Source organism: Melanaphis sacchari, unplaced genomic scaffold (assembly GCF_002803265.2).
Source record: "Melanaphis sacchari strain LSU unplaced genomic scaffold, SCAv2.0 Contig1545_pilon_pilon, whole genome shotgun sequence".
NCBI lineage: Eukaryota > Metazoa > Arthropoda > Insecta > Hemiptera > Aphididae > Melanaphis > Melanaphis sacchari.
In genome coordinates, this window is record NW_020270682.1 from 1 (window position 1) to 10,776 (window position 10,776).

General features: G+C 30.1%; 2 protein-coding genes across 2 annotated transcripts; one reads left to right on the plus strand and one right to left on the minus strand.

Annotated features, from left to right (window-relative positions):
- Positions 1 to 26: 26 nt before the first annotated feature.
- LOC112592047 (bromodomain-containing protein 1-like) lies at positions 27 to 639 on the minus strand (the record flags this gene model as incomplete). Its single annotated transcript, XM_025336013.1, has 3 exons — positions 502 to 639; positions 230 to 410; positions 27 to 141 (listed from the first exon to the last, which is right to left on the minus strand). Coding segments are annotated over exons 1-3 (316 nt in total), but the record flags the coding sequence as incomplete, so codon positions are not given.
- A 285-nt stretch (positions 640 to 924) lies between these two features.
- Positions 925 to 2,583, plus strand: LOC112592046. The gene is made up of 3 exons (XM_025336012.1): positions 925 to 1,083; positions 1,270 to 2,352; positions 2,410 to 2,583. The coding sequence occupies exons 1-3, from the start codon at positions 1,000 to 1,002 to the stop codon at positions 2,581 to 2,583; spliced, it is 1,341 nt and encodes a 446-aa protein (XP_025191797.1). The 5' UTR covers positions 925 to 999.
- Positions 2,584 to 10,776: the final 8,193 nt, after the last annotated feature.

The following is a 10,776-nucleotide window of genomic DNA, read 5'->3' on the forward strand; positions in this document are numbered from 1 at the left end:
ACAGTCTTGGTGAACAGCAAGATTACACATATCACAAAAAAGAATAATGTTTGAATTTTGACATTTACCATCAAGACAAATAAAACAAACAACTTTGTCATCAATGACTGCTAAACTACTATCAACTTCTTTGCTCATTTGCTAAATTAATAAATTAAATATCTATTTACAAGTACTTAAAATTGTATTAAATTTTAATTGACATAATTATATAAGCAAAACCACATACTACAAGAAAATAAGATTCTTTCTCTAAACGATCCATTAACAGTTCAAAAGATACCATTGATATTCCTACTAAGCCTGATGATTCCCTGCGTTCATTTATAATTTGTAGCCAAGCGGCATCTTCTTCATCCATATCATATTCTACTTCTGTATCTAATTCTTCAACTGACTTTTCAATAAATCTAGAATAAATAAATTAATACATTTTCCAAATTTGTTTATAAAAATTTAATAGTAAATAATAAATCTTATTTGAAATGTACTAAAAGATACCTTATGTAAGAATTGGGCATAGTTGGTGCTTGAAGTATAATATCGTAATTGTCAATCTCTTTAAATGCATATTGCGGTTAGTCTTGAACAGCTTCTCTACTTTTCATTAAAAAAGTAATTATTGCAGTTGCCTAAAAATCAAAATATATTTGACACTTTTTAATTATAATTTTAATTAGATAAAACTTAGTATTTACTTTGGCGGGAATTTTAAAATCTTTTTTTGATTGAAGTAACCATCTTGTTATGTTATGTTGATAAATAAAACGAAAATTGGTTTTGGTTGCGCTTGTTTGGCAGCGCTGATGTCTGATGTCGCATTACCACCTGTTAAATATGACACTAAACATCGCGTGTTATATTACACAATACACAACGTTTTTACGTTATTTCGCGTGCACATGTATATCCTGAATACTCCGCTGATCTATTTAAACACTTAATTATATCCTGATTTTTTTGTTAGTTTTTATTTTATTCGACCATTTATTTATAACGATGGATAATAGAGACGAAACAGAAACTGCAAGCCCACCAGATGAAACATTTCCATCACCAATAAAAAAAAATAAACGAGGAAAAGTGAGTATTATGGAACATAATATATTTAGTTATTATACGTAAAGTACTATTTTTAATTAGTTTATTTTTTCTTTTTTTCCTCTAATTTATTTTGTAAAACATTTTTTTTTTCAATATATTTCCTGAACTATTGGTACTAATGTACTAAACGTACATATTTAAAAAATAAAAATATTTTTATTTTAGATAATCAGTTTTGATGAACGGTTAAAAATCATTAATATGTACAAGACAAATTTGGAGAAAGATCCTAATGTGTCCATAAGAAATATGAGACGGATTATTTCGAAATCTATGGGAATTGGCGACTCAACTGTATACAGGATAATCAATGAATATAAGAAGAAAAACACAGTGACTTCTCCAAAACGCAAAAGGGTAAGAGAAAATATTTTCCATTTATATGATGACTTCTCGAGAAATTCAGTCCGCAGACATATACATAGTATTTGGTTTCGACGTGAAATTCCGACCATCGATAAAATTCATAGACTAGTGTCTAATGACGACAGTTTACCAACTATATCGCGTACCAATTTATTTAAACTGATAAAAGATCTAGATTTCCGTTATTGTAAGCGAAGTCGTAATAGTGCCCTAACAGAAAAAAACGAAATCGTTTTATGGCGTAGACGATATTTACGGACAATACAAGAATACCGAGAACAGGGTCGTCAAATTTATTATTTAGACGAGACATGGGTTAATACTGGCGAATGTCCAAATAAAGTAGATTCAACATTACAATCCCACTGTGATGCATTCCCTGAAGGGCTCTCAACCGGTGCTCCGAATTCAAGTGATGGCAAATGTAAACGCCTTATTGTTTTACATATCGGGTCTGAAGATGGGTTTGTTTCCGGTGGGTTGTTATATTTTGAATCGAAAAAAAACTCATATGATTATCATGATGAGATGAATGGCAAAACATTTTATGAATGGATGGAAAACATTTTACCTCGACTACGAGACAACTGTGTTATAGTAATGGATAATGTGCCGTATCACTCGGTAAAGAAAGAAAAAGCACCGACATCGTCTACAAGGAAGGCCGATATAATTTCATGGTTACAAAATAAAGGCGAAGTTGTTGATAATACTATGGTTATCCCAGAACTATTGGACATTGTTAAGAGAGTCAAGCCACTTTATAATAAGTATGTTATAGACGAACTCGCCGAAGCTAGCAATAAAACAATTTTAAGGCTACCTCCTTATCATTGCGAGCTCAATCCCATCGAACTCGCATGGTCATCCGTCAAGAATCACGTAAAAATGAATAATTCTACTTTTAAATTATCCGATGTAAAAAAATTATTAATAGAGGGTATAAAACGAGTAGATGGAAAGATGTGGAAAAACTTTGTAGAGCATACGAAAAAAGAAGAAAAAAAATTTTGGCAGATAGATTATATTGTAGACGAAGTGTTGGAATCGGAGATATCAAATTTGACAATGACAATCACCGGAGATACATCATCAGATTCCGAGTCCGGCTAAAACCTAATATACCTCTAATAATGTTCTAAAATTGTAAAAAATATATGTAAATATGCCGATGTTTTAAAATTGTAAAATAATATGTATATTACAGAATGATATACATATTATGAAAAATAAATTTATATTAATTTTAATACTCTGCATACAATGGTGGCAGCAGCTGTCGTATGCGCGGCGGCAGCTGTTATTCCCAACAGTTTACGACGATCGGCGATGGCAGCGACCAATCACGGAACACCGTTCACTGACCGGAGGTCCGACCGTTTCGGCGGCTCAGTGTGCATGCGCGAAAATGGAACAACTTAAACTGAGTATAGTTGTAGTAATATCGAGGTACATTTTTGTAAACCGTACTGTATATAGTATGGTAAATGAACATAAAATACAAAAAATAAAATAGTTATATTGTTGTGTACCTACACTAAATAATGAATAGAAATATAGAATAGGTAAATAGAAATAATAGGAAACTTACCACAAAATATTTCTAATAGTAAACTGTGTACAGCTTAAAAAAATGTCACAACATATTATTCGAACATTTAATTTATAGTAGGTACTTTTATAGGCTTTAATGTAAAATAACAAACAAACATTATCATTATATTATATTACAATAATATATTTACGACATGATAACTTTTTATATTTTTGAATAATTTTTTTTTAAGAGAATTCCGATATTCTTTACGAACAATTTATAACGATTGGGTTTAAAAAAAAATTTTTTTGATAAAATTACATGTAGCGCGCTTGCACGCTGCCTCTTTATATTTATAAAAATAGTTTTTAGGTTAATAATTTCAATAATAGTAAAACCTTAAATTTTGTTAGTACCTACATAGGTAGTAATTGTTACATCGACCTATCATAACAAACTTAATGAAAACGAATTCAAATTGAATTAAAACCGTAAAGGCAGAATCGTAGAATATTTTATTACAGGATGAAATTATCTGACCTGTCTATATGCAACCACGTTTTTGTATTATATTTGTGCATTAAAGTAAGAAAACGCATGACATTTTTCTGTTTATCCTCTTAGAAAATATGTGAATTTTTGGAATTTTCAATTATCTGACAATATCGTTGCCACTACGTGTAATCATAATTGTCATTATTGAAATTATTGTTATAAATGCACTCCATTCATCCCATAAGACACATACTCGGTTTAGCGGTAAGTTTCGACAACAGTTTATCCAATAATTCATCACAGGACATAAACAATCGACATCATAACAACACTATAATACGCATCCACCTAATTAAAATCTATAATCTAGTAACGAGCAACCCTAGGACTGATGGTAATGAGCAGCAACTCTACTGCAGTGCTGTCAAGGAAAAATCAGTAGATACTACATCATCCACGTGACTACATGAGTACTGAGTATAATTTTCAGATTTGTTGAGTAGGTATGTATAACTATATTATGGTTGTATTTTAGTAACTAGAATAATTTTAGCGTATAATGTTTAAAGTATTATCGTTGTTGTGTAGTACAGTAATACGTAATTGCAATTCGCAGCTGAGTTATGAATTTGAATTTTAAAAGTTTTAATTTCTGATTAATAATCATTTTATGTATAATGCTTATTGATTAAATGAAACATTATTAAATATATGCTATAAATGATACCCGGATTTTGAAAACAATTTCAACCAATCGATATTATCGTTTTGAAATTTTGTTAAACGGCAATTTAAGTTGCGTTAACTATTACACCGTTGGTTACAGCGTGCGTTTTTAGCGATCTAGAAGAAATGGACGCGAAGTCATTTAGACGCAGCCATTTGAATGCCAGTACATTTGGACGCGAAGACAAAATTAATAATTATAATTAAAATTATAGTTTTATCATGATATTAGGATTTAACCTACGTTATCGAAATCGACGTTATTGTTTAAGCACGAAATCGTTTAGACCAGTGTATTGATTAATTTGTTTTATTATTATAAATATTTGAATAAAATGTATGTTTATAAACTATGTTTTATAATAATTTTACTATAATATGCGTATATTTCTATTTTATTGTCATTGGTATAAGTAAAAATAAAGAATTGAATAACTATTATTTTGTTCTCGCGTCCAAATATACTAGCGCCCAAATTGTAGCGTCTAAATGACTTGGCGTCCAAACGGTCGCGTCCATTTGTCCCTGTTCGCGTTTTTAGATTGTTATCATCCGACGATCACAATATTTTTTTAATTATATTATTTCATCCCAAAAACATGTACTTCTCGTGATATTTTTTGTGCATATTTGTAAAATTGAAGCATATATATATTTTTTCTGTTAATCGTACGCCTCATTATTTAGTTGTCATCCTATATAATTTCATCCCCATGTGTGTGGTAGTACCTGAGGTTTTTCAGGTGAAAAGGTGAAAGCGAGTTCGGGGTGCGAATGTGCGATCAGACCACCGGTTGTCGTTTGACCATTGCTATTGTTAATTTTGACCTTTTTTGTAAGACAGTTCACATTGTTCGATTTTTGGGTTATACATCATTTCCACATCAATATTATTTAACAATAGAACTAAAAGAAAGGTGTATACCCAAATGTGCTAGTTGTTTTCAAATTTTGATTTAAAAATTCATACATATTCAAATTTACTCTTGTAACATCCAATTTTCATATAATGTACAGATTATAGTGTTTTAAAGTATATAATATAGTTAATATTATGATAAATAATATTGTGATAATATTGTTAACGAGATAGTATAGGTTACTGGATAGTAAAACACATGAGACAATGTCGAGACGTACGGTTTTATAAGACGTGAAGACTGAAGATTACTTTATCATAATGTAATTTTAACTTTTGAGTTTTGAGTACATGTAAACATGATTCAAATAAAATTTGTTAATTCAAACCGTGGAAAAGCTGGAATAATTTTCCAAAAGTATTTTTATGTGGGAAAAAAACATTGAAAACTTGTGAGATCATATTTATGTATCTGAAATTTAATTATTTTCAATTTATTATTATTTGAGCTAATGTATATTTGTATTTTAACTATGACTGCAATGTGTCAACAAAATAGTTCATTTCAATATATGCATTTATTTATATGATTTATGAAAATCATTCAATTTTCAATCAAAAATTATTTTTTATACAATTATATTGGGCGCAAGTAAACTCACCGATTGCGACCATTTTGGACTTTTTTTCATGTTAATTTCACCAGTACGTTTATATTACTTAAAAAAAATATGTAAACTCCACGGGATAGTTGAATTGCACTTATTACCTACAAAGAAATGGTCGAATTGCACTTGGGTTGAAAAAAGGTAATAGTCGAACTGCACTCGGGTAAAAATTAGGTAGTAATCGAACTGCACTCGTTCAAAAATAGAGTTAAAATGGAAAAACTGTGGAAATTTGTTACGAGTTGAACGTGTATAGTGAAAACCCGTTAAAAATCTTATGTTTACGAATGCTACGGCGGACGTGCCTATTTAATAGCATTATGTATTTATGTATAGTAGTTTGTGAACGCCATTTAGATAACGCAGATAATGATTGACACCAAAAATCGACAATCACAAAACGATACTTATATTTTAATGCAGAACACTGACACAAGACCATCAACAACAAGGTATCAGAAAAAAAATAAATTATATTGAAAAATATATTGACTTATATACTTAAAAGCATATTTCCAAGTTAGAATTTTTGAATGTAGTTTGTCATTACTACAAAAAATGATAAAAAAAAATTATAATATTGACAACAATTAAATTTGACGATTTAAAAAAAAAAAATAAAAAAAATGTATAATAATAATATGTACCTATAATGTAATATAATATAAGAATTATAATGTATAAATATATAATTAACATAATGTGATGTATAAAACAATCATTTTTAACCACGCTAATGATTAAAATCGTTGTCAGTCCTAAGCCTGTAAGCGAGAAGAAAAATGAGTGTTTACTAAATGTTTAACTCCTTCAAATGTATGATAATTTGGTTGAAATACTTTTTTTGAACCCAAGTGTAATTCGACTACTACCTGCTTTTTACCCGAGTGCAATTCGACCATTACCTTTTTTAAACCCAAGTGCAATTCAACTATATCCAAACTCCACCGGTACGTTTTTTTTACCTGAAAAAAATTTAAACTCCACCAGTATGTTTTATTTTTTTTCAAAATTGTAATCAAAATCCAATCTGATTAACTAAGATTATATAATTTATGTTAAGATTTATTATAATATATTTATTGTATTTCAATAAAATAATTAAAAAAAATTTATATTATAATCAAATAGAAAAATAGAAAAATACATAATTATTAATAATAACTAACAGTACATAAATATTACGTAACTACATAATTTATGTACAGATATATTATTTATATATATTATATTTATTTTTACACAATATTAAAATAAATAAAATAATAATGAAAAGTTATCATTAGTTTGTAGTTAAAATAAGGTTAATTAAAATAAATTGATAAAAATACTTACTTAAAGAAAACTTAAAATTTGATTTGATGTAGTTTAGATACAGCATTGACGAATTGCATAATGGTAAAATTGTTTGCCTCGAAAGACGAAATTAAAGTGTTTAAATATTTTTAGCACGTCTATAAGGTTGTAATCTTTGGATTTTACCATCAATGGAGTTAACGTATATACAGGTCAAAAATAAGTATCAGTGGAATTTACATTTTTTTTCAGGTAAAAAAAATGGATAGGTAGTATTTATATGTTATAAATCCAACCCTAAAATACACTACCTATAAATCAGTGGAATTTACAATCACCTAATATATTGTACAGCATATTGATACACAAATGATGTGTGATAATTTAATACAAGTAAAACAGACAATGCACAAATAATGTACAGCCAATCAGAGGCAGTGGCTGATGCATGGGATACTTTCATCCCAAACATTTATCTCTCACACAACAACTATTCGTTCCATCATACATCTTTTGAAGATACCTGCAGTTACTGAATTCAATAGGTTTCAGTTTAATAATATAAATGTATATTATAATATTGATAAACAAATGGTATCAATAAAGCTAATAATATATACCATGTCATTTAATTTATACAAACAAAACAAATATACTAAAACTCTCACCAAGAGTTACAATACACAATTATGCTCAAATGAAAATTCTATAAAAAAAGATGATCAAAAAAATAACAAACACATAAAAAAAAAAAAAAATTAAAATACAGCTTACATAGAAAACTTAAAACTCCACGTTCACAGCATCACAGAATATTTTCAAAAAAAAAAATTGTTGAATCACATCTTGTGGTGTATGTGAAATATTAATATTCGAAACTTATTCCTTCACTTAGAAATCGTATAAAACGTGTTTTGTCGAAAAAAAGGGTTTTTCGGGGCCTTTGGAAGTAAGTATTGTCTAAAGGCCCCGAAAACTTTTTCGATTAAACAACATGTTTTATACGATTTCGGTGAAGGAATAAGCTCGAATATTAATATTTCACAACAAGGCATGTGATGCCAAACACCAGCGGAGACCAAAAAGAATAATCTGACAATTTTTCGCGCCCACCGTCTGTTTCTTGCTTTGGTATTGATTTTTATAAACAATTTGTGGTTTTTAGGTGCTCGAACGTTTAAAACGTCCACAGTTATACATACGGTAAGAACGTTTATGGCCGTGTTGCTTTATATGTTTTTATGTAATCACTACAAATTTCTTAAATTTTACTACCAGTATCTGAAAATTTTTCTGGACAAACGAGTTTATACAGATTTCTATGAAGAACAAGTTCGAATACATTGATTAAGACATACCACAAGATGTGGAGTGCTAATGACTATGAGGACCGTGCTGGCGATTCGACACTTTTTCAAAAGGTTCAATCGTCTGAGTTTTACGGTATTGTTTTATAAACTAATATTGTGTTTTAGGGTACTGAATCGGGTTTAAACTGTCCAAAGTTATATGCAAGAACGTTTATGGTCGTGTCGCTTTATAAGTTTTTATGTAAACCATTAATACAAATTTAACTACCAAAGGCCCTGAAACCTTTTTCGACAAACACGTTTTATGATTTCAAGTGAAGAATAAGTTTCGAGTTATTTACATACACCACAAGTTGTGATGTTAAATGACTATAGACCAAAAATGAATACATGCCCACTGTCTGCTTTTTGCCGAAGAGCCGGAGAAACGCCACGACAGAGCCGGAATTCGAACGTTTAAAAACGTCCAAAGCTGCTGCAGAACGTTTATGGTCGTGTCGCTTTATGTTTTTACGTAATCATTAATAATAAATTTTAAATCTTACCACCAAAGGCCCTGAAACTTTTTCGACAAACACGTTTTATAAGCCGATTTCTAAGTGAAGTGATCAAGTTTTGAATATTATTTCACATACACCACAATGCCGTGGATGTTAATGACTATGATATTCTCAAAATGGAATACCCACAATTTTTCAGGCCATCGGTCTGTTTTAATGGTGGCATTGTTTTATAAAACCAATATTGTGGTTTTAGGGTACTCGAACGTTTAAAACGTCCAAAGTTATATTATGCAAGAACGTTTATGGCCACGTGTCGCTTTATGTTTTTACGTAATCATTACAATACAAATTTCTTAAATTTTACTACCAATGGCCCCGAAAACCCTTTTCGACAAACACGTTTTATACGATTTCTAAGTGAAGGAATAAGTTTTGAATATTAATATTCACACACTGCCAATATGTGATGCTATAATGACCATAGAGACCAAAAATGGAATGCATCTGACACTTTTTCTGTGGCATCGCACCGTCTGTTTTTGCCGGTATTATTTTATAAACTAAATATTGTGGTTTTAGGGTACTGAACGTTTAAACGTCCAAAGTTATATGCAAGAACGTTTATGGTCGTACGTTTTTATGTTTTGCTGCACCACACAAATTTCTTAAATTTTACTTGCCAACAAAGGCCAGGCCCCGAAACTCTTTTTCGACAAAACGAGTTTATGGCATTGATTTCTATGAAGAATGGTGCTCGAATATTATTATTTCACATACAATCAGCTAAGATGTGATTAAATGACTATGAGACCAAAAATGAATAATTCGATAATTTTTCAAAAGGCCCAATCGTCTGTTTTTGCTGGTATTATTTTTATAAACTAAATTTGTGGTTTTTAGGTATCGAACGTTTAAACGTCCAGTTATATGCAAGGACCAACGTTATGGTCGTAATGCTTTATGTTTTTATGTAATCATTAATACGTAAATTTTAAATTTTAATGGCATCAAAGGCCCCAACCTTTTTCTGACAAACGAGTTTTATATGATTTCTAAGTGAAGGAACAGCTCGAATATTAATATTTCATTACAGCACCACAAGATGTGATGCTAATGACTATGACCAAAAATGGAATAATTCGACAATTTTTCAAAGGCCCACCGTCTGTTTTGCCGGTATTGTTTTATAAACTAAATATTGTGGTTTTAGGGTACCGAACGCAAGTCGTCCATTAAAGTTATATGTAAAGAACGTTTATGGTCGTGTCGCGCCGTTTTTAGCGTAACCACACACACAAATTTCAACGACATCAGCGCCCGAAAACTTTTTCGACAAAACATGTTTTACATATGATTTAAAGTGAAGGAATAAGTTTCGACTATTATCACATACACCACAGACGATGCTAAATGACTCGCGAGACCAAAATGGAATATCGACAATTTTTCAAAACAACTGTCCAGTTTTGCCGGTATTGTTTTATAAAATCCAACATGGTTTTAGGTACTGGTTGCTGAAATATCCAAAGTTATATGCAAGAGAACGCTTATGGCCGGCACGCTTTATGTTTTACGTAATCATTAATACAAATTTCTAAATCTTACTACCAAAGGTCTGAAACTCTTTTTCACAAATGTTTATACGATTTCAGAAGGAATAAGTTTCTATTATTAATATTTCACACACACCCTGGCCAGATGTGATGCTAAATTATGAGACCAAAAATGGAATAATTCGACAATTTTTCAAAAGGCACGTCTGTTTCGTCGGTATTGTTTATAAACTAAATATTGTGTTTTTAGGTGCCTGATCCATTAAACGTCCAAAGCAGGCGCAAGAACGTTTTTATGGCCGTCACTTTATGTTTTTGCTGTTCCATTAATACAAATTTCTTAAATTTTATTACCTAAA

Coding starts and splice junctions, on each gene's coding strand:
- LOC112592046 (XM_025336012.1), top strand. CDS start 1,000: ATGGATAATAGAGACGAAACAGAAACTGCAAGCCCACCAGATGAAACA. Junction 1,084..1,269: donor AAAAAAATAAACGAGGAAAA/GTGAGTATTATG, acceptor TTTTTATTTTAG/ATAATCAGTTTTGATGAACG. Junction 2,353..2,409: donor GGTCATCCGTCAAGAATCAC/GTAAAAATGAAT, acceptor TTATTAATAGAG/GGTATAAAACGAGTAGATGG.